The sequence below is a fragment of the Oryctolagus cuniculus genome, chromosome 12 (genome assembly GCF_964237555.1).
Source record: "Oryctolagus cuniculus chromosome 12, mOryCun1.1, whole genome shotgun sequence".
Taxonomy (NCBI): Eukaryota; Metazoa; Chordata; class Mammalia; order Lagomorpha; family Leporidae; genus Oryctolagus; species Oryctolagus cuniculus.
In genome coordinates this window covers 112,071,178-112,088,936 of record NC_091443.1, presented here as the reverse complement: position 1 = coordinate 112,088,936, position 17,759 = coordinate 112,071,178, and the positions used below count along the sequence as shown (strand labels likewise).

General features: G+C 41.9%; 1 protein-coding gene across 30 annotated transcripts in view; it reads right to left on the bottom strand.

Annotated features, from left to right (window-relative positions):
- Positions 1-2,074: 2,074 nt before the first annotated feature.
- The window catches only part of UACA (uveal autoantigen with coiled-coil domains and ankyrin repeats), a 108,713-nt gene continuing 93,028 nt past the window's right edge, over positions 2,075-17,759 (bottom strand). For 24 of the 30 annotated variants that reach the window (XM_070054776.1, XM_051835666.2, XM_070054777.1 and 21 more), the window contains 5 exons: positions 13,668-13,720; positions 8,583-11,321; positions 6,310-6,462; positions 4,789-4,854; positions 2,075-2,269 (listed from right to left, as the gene is read on the bottom strand). In XM_070054776.1, the coding sequence (XP_069910877.1) occupies positions 2,198-2,269; positions 4,789-4,854; positions 6,310-6,462; positions 8,583-11,321; positions 13,668-13,720 (3,083 nt within the window). In that variant the 3' untranslated portion in view covers positions 2,075-2,197. Of the gene's footprint in view, positions 2,270-4,788; positions 4,855-6,305; positions 6,463-8,582; positions 11,322-13,667; positions 13,721-17,759 lie in introns of all 30 variants that reach the window. The other 6 variants (XR_011381122.1, XR_007915507.2, XR_011381121.1 and 3 more) reach the window with 2 other exon arrangements.

The window sequence follows — 17,759 nt, the reverse complement described above, 5'->3', positions numbered from 1 at the left end:
AGCCGACCCAAAGCCAGGAGCCAGGAGCTTCTTCCAGGTCTCCCACATGGGTGGCAGAGGCCCAGGGACTTGTGCCATCTTCCTCTATTTTCCTAGGAGCACTAGTGGCGAGCTGGACTGGAAGTGGAGCAGCCAGGACTCAAACCAGTACACAAATGGGATACTGGCACGACAGGCTGTGGTTTTAACCACTACGCCACAGCACTGGCCCCAAGGACCCCACTGTTTTCTATTTCAAAGTCTCCAAAGATAGTGAATGGGTAGAAAATCATCTAATCCACAATCCATTATAAAGGTATTCAAAACAATACTCTACAGAAAACATTTTATTGTCAGTGGAAGACAAAATACCCGCGAGTTCCCTTTCCAGGAAAATCTACACTGACTGTGAGTGTTCAGATCAGATCCATGCTCCACCAGCTCCACAGGTGATCTCAGTCTGGGAGCCAGAACTCCTGCTGGACAACACTAAATGGAGCCATTGGAGAAGCCAGATGTCACCTATGCTAACTGTTCATATCTACTGAAAGAATGAAGAATGAATCTGATTTTGACTTCTCACTGCTATTTCCACACTGAGTATGACAGCTCATTCTTGGTGGTGGCAACTACTTTGATGTATATAATAATATAAAAACAGAATAAAAGTTTGGTTCAGGATACTCAGATTACTGTTAAGGCACAAACTGCAATTTTGGAAATCTCAGCAGAAATGATCCATTTATTCAGTTGTTTGCTTAGTCAAATTACCAAGTTTAATTTGTGAATGGTAAATAAAAATTAATACAAATAACAAGACACATAAATTTTCCTTAAGGAGATGCAGTTAATGAAAAGGGCTGGTGACATTATTTACTACAAAAATATCCAATGTTATTACTTTATTGCTCTCTCTCTATATATATATTCTTTCATTTTACCATATAATTGCACTTTTGCCTTAAACCTTAAGGCACTCTTTCCTAAAATCAATTCTCTAAGGCTAATATTGTGGGAAAACTGACTTTACACTACTGTCATTAGGATTACTTTCCTATAAAAGAAGTAGAAACATGTAGAGGATGCAGATTCAAGTGCCACTACTACAGAACCAAATGTCAAAGTAACTGCTAAAACAAATCCAAAGTTCTCGCCACTTTCAACAATCCAGTTTAACATTTATCATAGTTCTTGAAATATTATGGCAAGAAAAGTCTCCACAAGTAAAACTTAAGAACTGTTCAGAGATTCTAAAGCAATTTTATTATAAATTCATGGTACATTTCACCTCTGCTTGTTCTTACCTCAAATGTAATTTAGCACTGCAAGTCATTCATGAAAAAAAAGTATTTAAAAAGGCATAAACGTCACTGGTGTAAGAATCAAGGGCACTCATCAAGTCACCACAAAGACAGAACCTGTCCAGCCAGGTCACAAGGCATTCCCTGGAATTCCAGTAGGTGTCACGGCTCCACTGAGGATCTGAAAGGTCTTTTGATCCACTCCAAAGTGGGCCGGTGCCACGGCTCACTAGGCTAATCCTCCACCTGTGGCGCCGGCACCCGAGGTTCTAGTCCCAGATGGGGCGCTGGATTCTGTCCCGGTTGCCCCTCTTCCAGTCCAGCTCTCTGCTGTGGCCCGGGAAGGCAGTGGAGGATGGCCCAAGTGCTTGGGCCCTGCACCCGCATGGGAGACCAGGAGGAAGCACCTGCCAGCCGTGGCAGCCATTTGGGGGGTGAACCAATGTAAAGGAAGACCTCCCTCTTCCTCTCCCTCCCCCTCCCCCTCTCCCTCTCTCTCACTGTCTAACTCTGCCTGTCAGAAGGAAAAAAAAAAAGTCGCCACCAGTTGAATTAACTGCTCTGTAAGAAATCTTTAAACAATTATTTCAGCCTAATCCCTCTTCCTATGGAGCAGCTCTGATGGCTCAGGCATGACTAAGAAACTTAAAGGTTTAAATAAATGTAGTCATTTATTCTTGAGAATCAAAGTGTTAATGCTCTTGGTGTAACTATACAATTAATATGTACAGAATGTAATGTTTGAACTGATGAGAAACTCAGTACCATACACACTTCATTAAAAGGACCGAGAGTTGGAACAAAATACATTTTATTTTAACTACACCAGCCCTGGAAGGCCAAGCAAAGGCTAAGGAGTTGCACCCAGAACATTCAGCACCAACAGGAAAAGGCAGACCTCGGCTGGGCACAGGCTGCTAGCACACGAGCCCCTGCCGCATCTGGATGATCTGAAGCAAGGCCGCCTGAACATCCTCATCCATGTGGCCCTGGAGAGACACAGAAAGGGGAGAAACACTGGGTCATCTTCAGTTAGCTGAGAATTTTGCAGATGATAACTACTGACACTCCAACCAACAGAGTTTAAACACCCATTTCCTACACACTGTGGCTGCAACTGCAGACTTCATCCAGTTTAACATCTGCCAGGACCCAGAGTGAAAAACGATACTTCTTGTTCAACTACATCTACCCCCCTACTGATGAAGGCGAGCGTCTCTTCACTTGAATATTAGCCACGTGTATTTTTAATGTTGATTTGAGAGACAGAGAGATTGTGAGAGCACCCATCACCTGGTTCACTCCTCAAATGCCTGCAAAGATCAAGGTCAGGTTGGGGTGGAAGCTGGCAGCCAGGAACTGATTCCAGGTCTCCTATTTGGGAGGCAGGAAACAATTACTTGAGCAATTACCTGCAGCCTCCCAGGGTCTGCACTGACACAAAGCCTGAGTGAGGAGCCAGAGCCAGGAATACAATCCACTCCAACATGGGGCACAGGCATCTCAGAATTACGGTAAATGCCTGCTCCAGCCATGTGTATTTTAAAAGAAACACTAGATTTTACAAAGTAGCAAGAGGATGGTTACAGGGAATTTAATATGGTGAGATTACAAACCTGCTACACTTTTTTTTTTCGTTGTTTTTCTTTTTTTGCTTTCGCTGGAGTACACGAACAGGATTCGGCACAGTATTTCCCATTCATACAAAAAGTTTTGCTTCCAAATCCTGTTTCTTTAACATTAGGAGGAACTTCAAACATTCACCATAGTTGACCTATCTGTCTTAGTTAACTTTATGATATCCGAAGACAAGACTATTTCAAATATCAACTGCTTTTCTGAAGATTCATTAGCTACTGGTAGAAAATAATTTCAATTTTCAAAAGTATTTATTGTACAAGTAGAAAGGCTTATTAGTTTACTTTGTCTTTCAGTGACAGCAAAGTCTTTCTCCCTTGGCTGACACCAATGAGCTCCTCACTCTCCCTACCACAGTGCTCTGTTCCTTTCTACCTCCCTGCAAACCTTCCTATTCCAGGGTTCACCAGGAGGTGTCTCCCTGAATGCAAGAAACCTTGAAGTTGCACCCTATCTTCTATCGATGCAAGACAGAGTAGCTACAGATATCATCTTCTGATTCATCCTTGTTGACTGGTTTATCTCCATCTCCTATAGAAAAGGTCAGCCTATTAATTTTCAGACTACTTTTCATTATTTTATATCATGTTCTCGGCTTAAAGATGTCTTTCTTTGAATATATTTTTGAAACCCTTCCATGCTCCCTCCCTGCCTTCCCTCTTTCATGTTTTTATTTACACAGTATCACTCCACACACTTCAAACACAAATGGCTCCTCTTACTGCTCACTGGTCACTACAAACCACATCTCCACTAACATATCATCCTAAGAAATCTGTTTTGAGGAAATCAGAGATGCTTTTCACAGGGCTTTCACAGAGCATGAAGTACACATTAAGTACATCCCTCGATGGGGAACATTTTTAGTGTGATTTTTTCAAATAGCTTTCTCAGTATACCGCAAAAGGACGGAATTCTTAATCTATGCTTCACTGAGTCTAAAGCTCAGTAAACCATTATTAGTATCATCTCTTAACAGATGTATTTTCTTTTTTATAAAGATTTATATATTTATTTGAGAGAAAGAATTATAGACAGAGAGTGACAGAGAAATAAGTCCTCCATCCACTGGTTCACTCCCCAAATGACAATGGCCTGGAATGAGCTGTTTCAAAGCCAGGAGCCAGGAGTTTCTTCTAGGTCTCCCACGTGGGTGCAAGGGCCCAAGCACCTGGGCCATCTTATACTGCTTTCCCAGGCCATAGCAGGTAGCTGGATCAGAAGTGGAGCAACTGAGACTGGAACCACCACCAGCACCTGAATGGGATGTCAGCACACAGGAGGAGGCTTAACCTACTCCTCCACAGTGCCGGCCCCTATTTGTCTTTAAATATTACAATTATATGCATGTCATTTTTGCACTTTTCCAGTATTTTCTGTATTTCAAAGACATACTCCTATGCTATCAAGAAACTTATGAAGTCCTTTCCGTGCTCCTCTTGGTTGGCAGCATTGTGAGGATCATTACTCTCATGCTCCAAGAGGTCTAAGGTGTGGAGGAAGAGGAGGCTATGGATATCACCCAGATTATTATGAAGATTATCATGATTACTATGGCTATGATTACCAAACTACCATGGTGCTAGCCCACACATTAACTCCAGTAAGGACAACATAACACGTACTAGCAAACTATCTATACCCTGAGTGACAACCCAATGAGACAGCAACAAACTTAACATGTTTTATTGCCAATAAATTTGTAAATCTGGGGAGGACAGAAGCAACCCATAATGAAAAGAAAAAAGTATGCTTTACAAAGCATATGGCAGTTACTTTGAATTACCAATTACTTTCACATGAATATACATGAAATAAAACACTATTTAATCTAAATATTATCCTTTCCACAGGCTATATAGTGCCTTACCTGTGCAGCACTAAGAAGGTGTGTCCGATAAATTGCAATTACTTCTTGGTGCTGTCTCTCAGCATCCTAGAAATGTGGACAGATTAGAAAATCAGCATTCATGTGTCCAAACAGAGGCCTCTCTCCATACCTGGAACTCCATGCTGACAGGAATAGGACACTCTCACCCTGACAGGGCTTAGCACGGAGTCATGAACATAATAATAATGCAAAAATAATTCCAATCCTTTAAGGGACCAGCACAGCCTTTTTATAAGCTATAAATCAGCACTTTGCTATAATTAATCTGTAGGCCAATACAAGAAAAAATGAATACTTAAAAATAAGCTTCTTCTAATCAAAAACAATTCATAACCATTCCTACATAACATTAGCATTTCTATGTCTGTTGGCTCATTCAATTAAAAAAGTAAACCAGGAAATGATCAGTTCTTATTGTCCTAGTTTGTGGATGAGCATGCCAAGAATTAAAGAGAACATTCCATTCACTTTTACTTGGCAGACCTTACACACAACTTTATTTTGTTTTAAGATTTATTTATTAATTTGAAAGGCAGAGTTACAGAGAGATAGAGAGGGAGAGACAGAGCAATCTTCTATCACTGGTTCACTCTCTAAATGCCTGGAACACTGGGAGCTGTGTTCCATTCACTTTTAGGTAGTAGACCTTATACCCAGCTCCATTTATTTTTAAAGATTTACTTATTTATTTGAAAGGCAGAGTGAGAGAGAGAGAGAGAGAAAGGAAGAGAAAGAGAGATCTTCTATCACTAGTTTACTTCCCAAATGCCTACAAAAATGGGGACTGAGCCAGGCCAAAGCCAGGAGCCTGGAACTCCAACCAGGTCTCCCACATGAGTGGCAAGGACCCAAGGGCTTGGGCCACCTTCTGTTGCTTTTCTAGGTGCAGTAGCGTAGAGCAGGTTTGGAAGTGAAGCAGACAAGACTTGAATTATCACTTGTGTGGGATACTGGCATTTCAGGCAGCAGCTTAATCTGCTGCACCACAGTTCCAGTCCCACAGCTCTCTTACTTCAAAATCCAGGTGCTTTCTTTCAATATATAAGGATATAAACTCTAAGACCACAAGCACATCTCTCTTCATAATAAGATAAAAGTTCAGGAAAACTCTAGAAGGCCAATATTTTAGAGAGGGCCCTGTAGCAGGAAAGATGCAGGACTGGAGCCAGCCAGGCTCAGGTTTAATTCCAGCCATATGACCCCAAGCATCAAGGCTTTTAATTTATGTTAACTTATGAATGAACAGATTGCAACCTGCATTGTAGAATTCTGAAGAAGACAAAGTTTAGAGACAATGTATGTAAAATGCTTAAAGTACTGCCTGGCATACAGTGGGCACCCAACAACTATTATCACACTAGTGGTATAGGTAACTTTTGCAAAAATGATCGCATGTGTGGATCTGGACACGCTACTCATCAGATCCATCTCTAAGGCAGCCTTGCACATCCCAGCTAACAGGAACCTCCCTAGTGCAGCCCCACCCCTCTGCTTACTCACAGCCAGTTGCCGCTGCAGGGATTTCACCTGGTGCTGTAGACTGTCAATGAGCTGGCTCTGCCTCTTGGTGGGGCTCCCGCTCATGTGGGTGAGTTGGGAAAGGCCATGGAGTGCCTGCTTCAGCCTTTCTACATCATTAAGCAGTTCAGTTATCTTTAGAAATAGAGAAAACAGCTGTGAGACAAGCACAAATTTTCATTTACCCACTTATGATGAACATCTATGCACAGAAATCATTTTTTACTTGAGACACAAACTTCATCTTTATCTTCCAGAAAACTGAGGTATGAATACTGACAATATATGCAATATAATTCTATTTATTTAATGAAACTCATCTCAGTATACCCCTTACAAAAGAAATACCAAGTTAAGAATTAATTTCACATAAATTCTAAAGTTTAAGAACAAACTTAGTTTCCTGTTATAAAAAAATTTTACCATTCATTTGAGAGGCAGAGAGGCAAAGAGACACAGAGACAACCCCCATCCACTAGCTCACTCCACAAATGCCCAAAACTCATTCTGCTGGCCTGGACCCAAGTCTTTAAGCCAACACCTGCAGCCTCCCCAGAGTGTGTGTTAGCAGAAAGCTGGAATTGAGAGAACAGCCAGCAGTCAAACACCAGTACTACCATGTGGAACGTGCGCATCTTAACCATGAGGGCAAAAGGCCCACTTCAGTCTTCTTAAGTAATGCAGTCCTGTGTCCCTTAACAAGAGGGTACACTCTCAGAAATGGGTCACTAGGCAGTTGTGTCACCCTGTGAGCATCACAGAGTGATTCACACACACAGATGGATATGAGGTCCCTGGGCAACACCACCACATGAGTGATCATTGGCTCAAGCACTGTGATGTGGCACACGACTGCACAGAAATCCCTATGAGGGGACAGACAGTCTGCAGATGATGATCAGAACACAAGGAGGAGGGGGTCTCCTCCAGCAGAGCGTGAGATGTCAAGAGCACAGCTCACGTTAATGCCCTGCTCCAATCAACAGCCGTGTTATTTAAGACAACTTTGTGGTAAAGAGAAAGCAACTGGGAGGCTGATTAAAGCAGTGGGATGAACACGGGCTGTACCGTCAGACACATGGGACTTGTGCAGCCTGGCTACCGCCCCTTTACTTTTCTGAGGCTCTGTGTCCTTACTGGTGAAAGCTGAAAAATCCTTCAGCATTAAGAAAATCAAACCCAGTGACATATGTATGCCTAGCACCCAGCATGTGTTCAATAAATGGAACTAGAAGGCAATGTCAATAATTAGCAATTAAAATTATATACTTCTATACTCAGAACCAACTTCCCAACAAGCATTTAAACACTAGATAACAAGGCATGATGTGCCAGAGTGAGGACCTGACCTCTCTGAGGAGGGCTGGGGCTGGGCTGTTTCACTCAACAACCTACCTGGCAGGTAGAAGCTTTAATAACTGCTTGTCAGATTCATAAAACAATAACCTTCACACCTCATCTCCCTACTACAAAGCTACTGCAAATACTAGATTCAAAATACCACTGAGTACCTGTTCTGTAAATTATACGCAAGATAAGAAGGAGAAGCTACACACCCTGCTCTGAAAGACCAACCGCACAATTCAAAAGTGTAATGCCTGCTTCAAATGGATGGCAAAGAAAAAAAAAAGAAATAAAAGAGAAAGAAACTCAAGTGCTTTGGAAGAAGAACCGTGTGAGCACTTAGGCTATGTTGCTCAGTGACAGCAACAGGTGACAGGATAAGACATTACAGAATGTAGGATTCAACTCAGTGAGAAGGGCAGGACGTGATGGGTGAGGAGATAAGTCCACAGAACTATATGGCGACACAATGATGATGAGTTGGAGGCTCGGCCTGTGGGGACAAGTGAGAGCCAAGGTCAAGTCTAGGATGCTCCCCAGGGTCATGGGTTCCTTGCAAACCAGAACCATCTTTCTGGTCCTCCCCTGCATCCCCAATCCTTACATGTCATAAACCACTGGATCACCTATGAGACAAGTGAACCTGAGTCTCATCTTCCTAAAACTCTCGCCTGCACCAACTGCAGCAAAGACAGAAAACTGCTTTTGATTTTGTGTTATCCCACTTTTATAACATTCAGAATTTCTTGCACAGCAGCAGTTTAACCGCACGGGTGGTGGTGAGTGGTGCCTTTGTTAAAACTGTTATGAGCCTGTCTGTGTGATGCTATGGCAGAACCCCATTCTCCTTCTACTGTAGCAAGTATGCCCTGGGGTTTCCAACAGAGCCATGCAGGCTGTTTGGCACCTACCTTACCATCTTTGGCTTCAAGTTGTTTGGCAGATTCTTGAATTCTTTTCTGCAGCTCCGTGACTGTTGTTAGGGACCGATCACACCGTTCCTTCTGATCCTTGATCTCCTGCTCCAGGTTGAAATGTAGAAATTCCTTCTCTTCTTTTGTGGGCAGCTCTTTCTTTTTGGCATGCAAAACCTCCTCACAGACTTCCTCATACTTTCTATTCAGATTGGCCAGTCTTTCATTTAAGTTAGAAATCTGTGCCTCCAAATCACTTTTCATTGCCTTGTGTTTAGACAAATCAACTACCTCTCTGGTTTCCAACTGTTTTAATGCCTGCTGAGTCCTCTGAACCTCGGACTGGAGTTTGGAGACGTCTTCAGTTCTACGCTGGCTCTCCTCTTCCTTTTCTCTCAGACGAGCCCGGATGAGTCCAACCTCCTTCTCCAAAGTTCCCTTCACCTGCAAGTGCTCGGCCAGGGCCACAGAAGAGTTCTTCTGATTCTCCAGCAGCTGGCGCAGTGTGGTCACGGTCTGCTGCTCTTCCTCAAGGCACCGCTGCTTCTTCTCCAGCTCTTGCTCTAAACGCTCGATGGTGCCAGTAAGGCTGCTTTTCAGAGCCTCCACCTGCTCCAGCGGAACGTGCTGCTTCTGCAGAAGACTGTGTGCCGCCAGCAGCTCCGAGGTCTGCTTGGCACTGGCTTCCACCAGCTTCTCCTTCTCCTGCTTGACATCTGTGTACTTCTGTGTCAGGTCCTGGACCTGCTTGCTTAGCTCTTCTGTCTTTTTGCTGAAAGCTCTTTCCTTTTCATGGGAGTTCTCAATCAGAACACTCTTACCCTGTAAATCTCTCTGAAGAGCCAAGATTTCCTTCTTCAGCTTTTCATTCTCTTCCATGCTCTTCTTGGCCTCTTCCTCTCTGACTCTACACTTCCGTGTCTGCTCTGACAACTGTTCTCTGAGTTCCTTCTCCGTGGCTTTGAATTTTTGCTCACATTCTTCAAAGCTGATAATGGGAGCATATTTTAGCTTAATGCATTCCTGTATTGTGTCGAGTTCCTTCTTCTGGGCTTGGATCTCGGCGTGCAGTGCGCGGATCTCCTCCTGGCCTCTTGTGTAGTCAGCCAGCACGTCCGCCTTGTCGGCCTGTGCCTTCTCCACACTCCTCTGCAGGGCACTCACCTGTGCCTTGTGCTCTGCCAGGCTGATGTACTCAGCTTTAATGTGATTCTGAGTGTTTTCCAGGTTTCTTTTTAATACTTCATTCTCATCCCTTACTTTTAAAAATTCTTGATTCGACTCTTCTGACTTTTTCTTCACATCTAGTAGTTCTCTCTTCGTTTTATCTAATGCGTTGCTCAGTGCTGTTTTAATCTCGTCGTGGGTCTTGACTGGCACATACTGAACATGTAGAGTCTTTTTCCAGTGAGTGTTTTCAGACGTGAGTGCGTGTATTTTCTCTTGGTCTTCACCACATTTTTTATTCAGTTCAGACAGCTCTTCCTTAAGCTCAGCGATCCTGGATTTCAGCGCCGTTAGCTCTCTCTCATGTTTCTCGGGAGGCACAGACACAGTCTCCAGGCGGCTAACATCCGTGCGTAAACTCTCATTCTCCAGCAGCAACTTCTCCGCTTCCAGCTTCTTTTCTGTGTATTTCTGAGTCACGTCTAAAAGCTTCCTGTTCAAGCCTTCAATATCCGCCCCATGTGACCTTTTTAGTTCTTGGTTTACTTTTAAAGGGACATAATCGTTCTTAATTTCCATGGTCAGATTATGCACTTGCTGGTTGAGGAGCTTATTATCCAGACAGACCTGTTCCATTTCCTTTTGTAAACTCTGATTTTTCAGTGTTAACTCAGTGATCTTCTTCGCAAGCTCTCCGGACTTCTGCTCAAGGCTGCTCTTGAGCTGCTCATGCTCCTCTGGTCTAATTCGCTGAGCAAGCTTGGCCTTAGCATCCTCCACTTCTTTCTTTAACTGTCGGATTTCACCCAGTGATTTTTCATATTCTCTTTCTGTATCCATTAACTTTTTTGCTTTCTCATTCACTTCACTGGATAATAAGCTCTTCATGTTTTCAAATTTCACTTTTGGAATGGAAAGGGCCAACTCTGCTGATAATTCTTTTAACTGCCCTTCCATCTCCATCACCCTCCTCCCTTCCTTCTCTTGCTGCAGTTCGCACACACTCACGTCCTTTTGCAGTCGCTTGTTTTCTTCTATCAGCTTGCTTCTGTCCCTCTTGCACTCCTCCACCAGCATCTCGCTTTGCTTGATTTGGCTTCTTAATCTCCCCACTTCTGCTGCAGCCCCTTCATATTTTGCTTTCGTGTCTCTCAGCTGCTCCTTCAGCTCCTCGACGAGCCTGAGACTCCCTGTAGCTGCCTCACTGGTTAGGTGCTCTTTGAGAGCCAGAAAATGGGTCTGCATTTGCTTCACTTTGCCTTCCGACTCGTACATCCTCTTCTGCACGTCCTTCAGTGCATCTTCCAGCTGCTTGATCTGTTCGTCCGAGTCCTCCTTGACCCGCTCGCACTCCAACGCCAGCGCTTTGCACTCAGCCACCTTGTGAGCCAGCTCATTTTGGAGCTTGAGTCGGTCTTGTTTTGCTGAATCACAGAAAGTTCGCATTGCTTCTAACTCTTTCTTTAAAATTTCATTTTCAGAGTATGAAGTTTGGCCAGGTGAAGAGAGCTCCAGAGGTCTCAGCATAGATCTGCTTTGCATGTGAGCTGGTATGCCCAGGGAAGGACACTGGAAAGGGAAAAGAGACACCGTCACAAAGCCTGAAGAAGACACTCCCCACATTACGTGTCAAACTTTCAGAAAGTTTCAACTTCATCAGGGGTCAAAGTGTTTTCAGGCTATCAAGATGGGGGATTTTTGTGGTAAGAAAAATAGTTCTTGACATAATTTCCTTAACATGCTCAGAACATTTTAAAAGTTCTGCTCACTAGAGTGTGTTTCTGGCAGAATAAAGAAGGAAAATAGCTGTGGTCTCAGGGCTCTATTTCCTTTCTTTCCTGTTCAACGTATCTACCCAACACAAGAAAAAAGGCTGTAGAGAAACACATTTATTTACTCTTTCCATGGCTTACGGCACACAATGTGCTCAGAACGCCAACAGAACCCTTGAATAAAAATAAAGCCTTTGATTTTAAATATGAAATTGCATTACATATTATTTAACTTCTTTTTTTTTAAGATTTATTCATTTATTTGAAAGTCAGAGTTACAGAGAGAGAGAAGGAGAGGCAGAGAGAGGTCCTTCATCCGCTGGTTCACTCCCCAATTGGCTGCAACAGCCAGAGCTGGGCCGATCCAGAGCCAGTAGCCAGGAGCCTCTTCCAGTCCTCCCACGGGGTGCAGAGAGCTTTCCCAGGCCACAGCAGAGAGCTGGATAGGAAATGGAGCAGCCAAGACCCGAACCAGTGCCCATATGGGATGCCTGCACTGCAGGCGGCAGCTTTACCACTGTACCACAGCGCCAGCCCCTTTAACTTCTTCTACTAACAGATATAACTTCTGAGTGCCTCCACTGTTAACTCCAATATGTTCTTTCATTTATAAAAATGACAACCCAATGAACCAAGCCAGTAGAAGACTTGTCAAGAGAACATGGAGCAACTCAGGAAAAAGACAAGTTCCCTTCTCTCAGACAGGACAGACTAGTATTTAGCACATCATCTCTATATCACGTGATTGATGGCTTGTCCCCTCTATAAACACTGACCAAAAGCAGGAGCACATAATTAAACTTCTCAGAAAAACAGTTAAAATATCAGAGCACACGATGACAAAAGATACAATTTAAGTATTTTTATCCTCCTCGGCCTTTACAGGTACTCATTTTTGACAAAAGGACAAGTGCTATAAACACATTAGGCAGGTTTTACTGTTACTTTAATTTGAGCTGCCTTCCATTACATCAAGAAAATTGACAACATGAAACACAGTCCTAGGCATGATTTCCTTCTAAACTGTCTCTCAATTTATTTTTAAACTGACTACTATAATTTACCAAGAAATTATTTACATGACTTCCATATTTGTTTTACTACAATCAGATCCCTATCTAATCTTTTTAAATACTTATCAGTTAATAACGATTCTCTCAATTTAGCTTCTTAGAATTTTCCATCGTGGGGCCAGCATTGTGGCACAGCAATAAAGCCATTGCCTGGGATACTGGCATCCCATTTGGGTGCCATCTCAGGTCCCAGAAGCTCCACTTCTGATCCAGCTCCCTGCTACTGGCCTAACAAAAGGAGCGGAAGGTGACCCAAGTGTACGGGCCCCTGCCACCAATGTGGGAGACCTGGATGAGGCTCCTGGCTCCTGGCTCCTGGCTCCTGACTCTGGTCTGGCCCAGCCCTGGTCCCTGCTGCTATCTGGGGAGTGAACCAGAGGATGGAAGATATCTCTCTCTCCCATTCCCCTCCTACTCTCTGTCTTTCCCTCTCTCTCTTTAACTCTCTCAAACAAATAAACCTTTTAAAATAAAGAATTTTCCATCTTAAAGAAATCTTAGATATCAAACTAGGTAAGTCACCCTGCCTACAAACAAAGACATGGTAAAACAAAACAATATTTATCAGTTTGGCACCACAGAAGATGCCAAAAATACAAACCTTGACTCTGTGGGAAAGAAAACCAGAGAAGCAGATAACAGTTAACAATATGGGCCACATTCCTTGAAAGCTTTCTTTATTTTGATTTGAATTTCTGAAACATCCACTTCTGAAATATCCATTTCACTGTAAGGAAAATACAGTGCAAAGCCAAAGCACATTTGTTTTTATTATTCATACTCGGTTTCCCATTTAAATGGGCAAATATGAAGAGCTAAGAGGTCACCATTTTAGAATAGAGGTTTAGCATCAGACAATACTGCAACTCCACACCTCCCTAAACTATCACTAACACTCCAAGGGGTGCCAGAAGCTGCATCACTTGCTTTCAGTAAACATGAGAAGGTAAGAACCATGTTAACACATATACTTCATTTTAGATACAATGCTGCTGCTTCTTTATATAAAGAACCAACTAGCTTCTTTAGATATTTTTTTAAATTAAAAGAAAAAAAGTAACAAGTATTACCTGTGAATCGGTCATATACATTTGACCCTGTTTAAGAAGCATATCTTCTTTTCCTGAATAAATTCAATCAGATAACATTAGCTCAAGTATCCATATTTCAAGAGGCCATTATGAACTTGTTATTGTTTCTTATTTATTACTCAAACAAAATAGAAGCAACAGGTACAACATAAAATTATCCTTATTCTAAATATCCATACTGTTCCCTTATTTCCATAAAATAAGAGAAGTATCTACAGCCTAGCGAAGAACAAATACTATCTCGATTTTTAGATATATGTAATCTTCTAAGATTAAACAGGCTACACAATTATTATATTAAATGTTTCTTATAAGCAGTCAAAACAAAAACAGCATTCTTGAAATTTATATGATAACATGATATTTATACTTAGCTAAAATATTTTAAAATATTTACTAGAAAGCGACTTCCAGTTGAAGATGGTGGAACAGGGCGAGAGCTCACTGCTTTAGTCTAGGGGAAGACAGTTAAAAAATTACAGTGGAGAGAGTGCGGTCTCAGGGGAGGGGTAAGGAGAAAACAGCAGAGGGAATTCCACGCAAACTGGGGGGACACAGTGGACCCACGTGGAGGTATGGACGCCCGCAACTCAGGACCCCAGCAGCCGAGAGCCTCATCCCCTGCTTTGGAGTGAGGTGAGACCGGACTGCAGCAGCCCAAGCCCCTGGCGATAAAGCTGCAGGAAGAGGCTGACATAGGCCTAGCTTAGAGCCCTGTTGGGGACAGTGTTCCCGCCAACCTAGAGGGAAAAAAAGGGAGCACATTCCTCTCTCCCTGACCACCTGGCACCAGCATCCTGTAACTAGCCGAGAGAGGGCGGGCACTATTTTGGACACACTTAACAACTGCCCCAGCTCATGTCTGCGTGCCCAGCAACCAGTCAAGAGGAGACGCCTGAGTCAGGCTGGGAGAACTGACAGGAGACTGGGTGCTCCTGAGCCTGGAAGCCTTGTGTGCCAGGAAGTTCACAGTGTGCCAGTTCACAGTGTGAAAACACTGTGGCTGCTTGGGAGGGCGCAGGGTGTGGTTGGGACTTTGGGCAGTCACTGTGGGTAGTTCCACATGCTCAGGGCACTCTGATTCCCCAGTGAGGGTCGTTGCTGCAGGAAACATTCACACCAAGGACTGCAAGGATGCTATATGCAGTTCTTGTGGCAGCACAATGAAAACTGTACCCACTGGGGCTAGCACCCAGGCATAGGTCTCCTTTGAGAAGAGGAGGTGAGTGTAAGAATATGTCAACAGAACAGAACAAATTTGGAATTTCCCAAATTGTAGAAAGAAAGTGACGTCCAAGTAGAGGAAGCAGACAGAACTCCTAAAAGGCATTACCAGAAAAGACCTTCACCACAACAATAGTGAAACTCTCCACAGTAAAACATAAAGAAAAGATTCTAATATGTGCAAGAGAAAAATGCCAGAGGATCTCCAACTAGACTCACAACTGACTTCTCATCAACAACCTTACAGGCTAGGAGAGAATGATGAGATATATTCCAAGTCTTAAAAGAAAAAAAACTGTCAACCCTGAATACTGTACCTGGCAAAGCTCCCATTTAGGAATGAAGGTGAAATAAAGACCTTCCATAACAAACAGAAATTGAAAATTTGTAACCACTCATTCAGCCTTACAAAAGATGCTTAAGCCTTACAAAAGATGCACATAGAAACATGGTCATCACTATGAAAGAAGGTGAAGGCAGAAAATCTCCCAGTCAAAGTACAAAAGAAATCCAAAGTAAACAATAGGAGTATTTGTGGAAAAATGGCAGGGCCAAGGCCTTAATTATCAATAGTCACCATGAATGTAAATGGTCTCTACTATGCAGTTAAAAGATACAGACTGGCTAAATGGATTAAAAAATAAAACCTATCTATTTGTTTCCTATAAGAAATAAATCTCACCAACAGACATATACAGACTGAGTGAAAGGATGGAAAAAGATATTCCATGCTAAAAAATCAAAAAAGAGCTGGTGTAGCCATCCCAATATCAGACAAAATAGACTTTAACACAAAAACCATTAAAAGAGACAAAGAAGGGCACTATGTAAAAGTTAAGCAATCAGTTCAATAGGAAGATGTGACTATTATAAATGTATATGTGCCTAATTACAGGGCACCTGGCTATTTAAAAGAAATGTTAATGGATCTAAAGGGAGACATAGACTCCAAAACAATAGTAATGGGGGAGTTCAATACTCCACTTTCAGCAATGGACAGATCAACCAGACAGAAGATCACAAGGAAACAGCAGACCTAAAGAATAGCTACAGAACTTTTCATCCTTCAGTTGCAAAATACACATTCTTCTTAGCAGATTGCAGAACTTTCTCTAGGGCTGACCACATGCTTGGCCATAAAGCAAGTCTTGGCAAATTCAAAAAAACCGAAATCACACCATGCATCTTCTCTTATCACAATGGAATGAAGCTGGAAATCAACAACTCAAGAATCTCTAGAACATACGTAAATACATGGAGATTGAACAACATGCTTCTGAATGAACAGTGGGTCACTGAAGAAATCAAAAGAGAAATCAAAAAAATTTCTGGAAATGAATGAAGATGACAATACAACATATCAAAACTTAGGGGATACAGCAAAAGCAGTGCTAAGAGCAAAGTTTATAGCAATTAAGATTACATCAAGGAATTAGAAAAGAACCAAATAAATAAGTTATCAATGCATCTCAAGGATCTAGAAAAACAGCAAAACAAACCCAAAACTAGGAGAAAAAAATAATTAAAATTGAAGAAGAAATAAACAAAATTGAAACCAAAATACAATAAAAAAGATTAGTGAAATGGAAAGCTGATTTTGAAAATATAAAAAAAAATTGAAACATCATTGGCCCAACTAACCAAAAAAGGAGAGAGAAGACCCAAATCGATAAAATTAAAGATGAAAAAGGAAATGTAACAATAGACACCACAGATTTAAAAAGAATCATAGAAACGACTACAAACAGCTGTATGCCAACAAATTGGGAAACCTAGAAGAAATGGAAAGATTCCTGAACACATAGAACCTACCTGAATTGAGCCATGAAAACTTAGAAAATCTGAATAGACCAGTAACCAAGACAGAAATTGAATCAATAAAAACGCCCTCTTCATAAAGAAAAGCCCAGGACCAGAGGGATTCACTGCTGAACTCTACCACACATTTAAAGAAGAACTAACTCCAATTCTTCCCAAGTTATTCAAAACAATTTAAAGGGAGAGAATCCTCCCCAGCTCCTTCTATGAAGCCAGTATCACCTTAATTCCTTAACCTGAAAAAGATACAACAGAAAAAGAGAATTACAATTTTCCTGAATAACAGACACAAAAATCCTCAACAAAATACTTGCCAATCAAATCCAAGAACACATCAGAAAGATCATTCACCAGGACCAATAGGGATTTATCCCTGGTATGCAGGGATGGTTCATCATTCGCAAATCAATGTGATACATCACATTAACAAACTGCTGAACAAAAACCATATGATTATCTCAATAGATATAGAGAAAGCATTTGTTAAACTACAATACTCTTTCATGATGAAAACTCTAAGATAATTGGGTACAGAGGGAACATTCCGCAACACAATCAAGGCAATTTATGATAAACCCATGGCCAGTGTCCTACAACATGGAAAAAAGTTAGAAACATTCCCACTGAGATCCAGAACCAGACAAGAATGCCCGCTCTCACCATTGCTATTCAATACAGTCCTGAAGTTTTAACAAGAGCCACTAGGCAAGAAAAATCAAAGGGATATAAATTGGGAAGGAGGAAGTCAAATTATCCCTATTTTCAGATGACACAATTCTATATATAGGCGATCCAAAAGACTCCACTAAGAGACTACTGGAACTCACAGAAGAATTTGGTAAAGTGGAAGGATATAAAATAAACACATAAAAATCAACAGCCTTCATATACACAAACAATGTCACGGCTGAGAAAGAACTTCTGAGAATAATCCCATTCACAACAGCTTCCAAAAAATCAAATACCTTGGAATAAATTTAACTCAGGATGTCAAACATTTCTATGATGAGAAGTATAAAACATTACAGA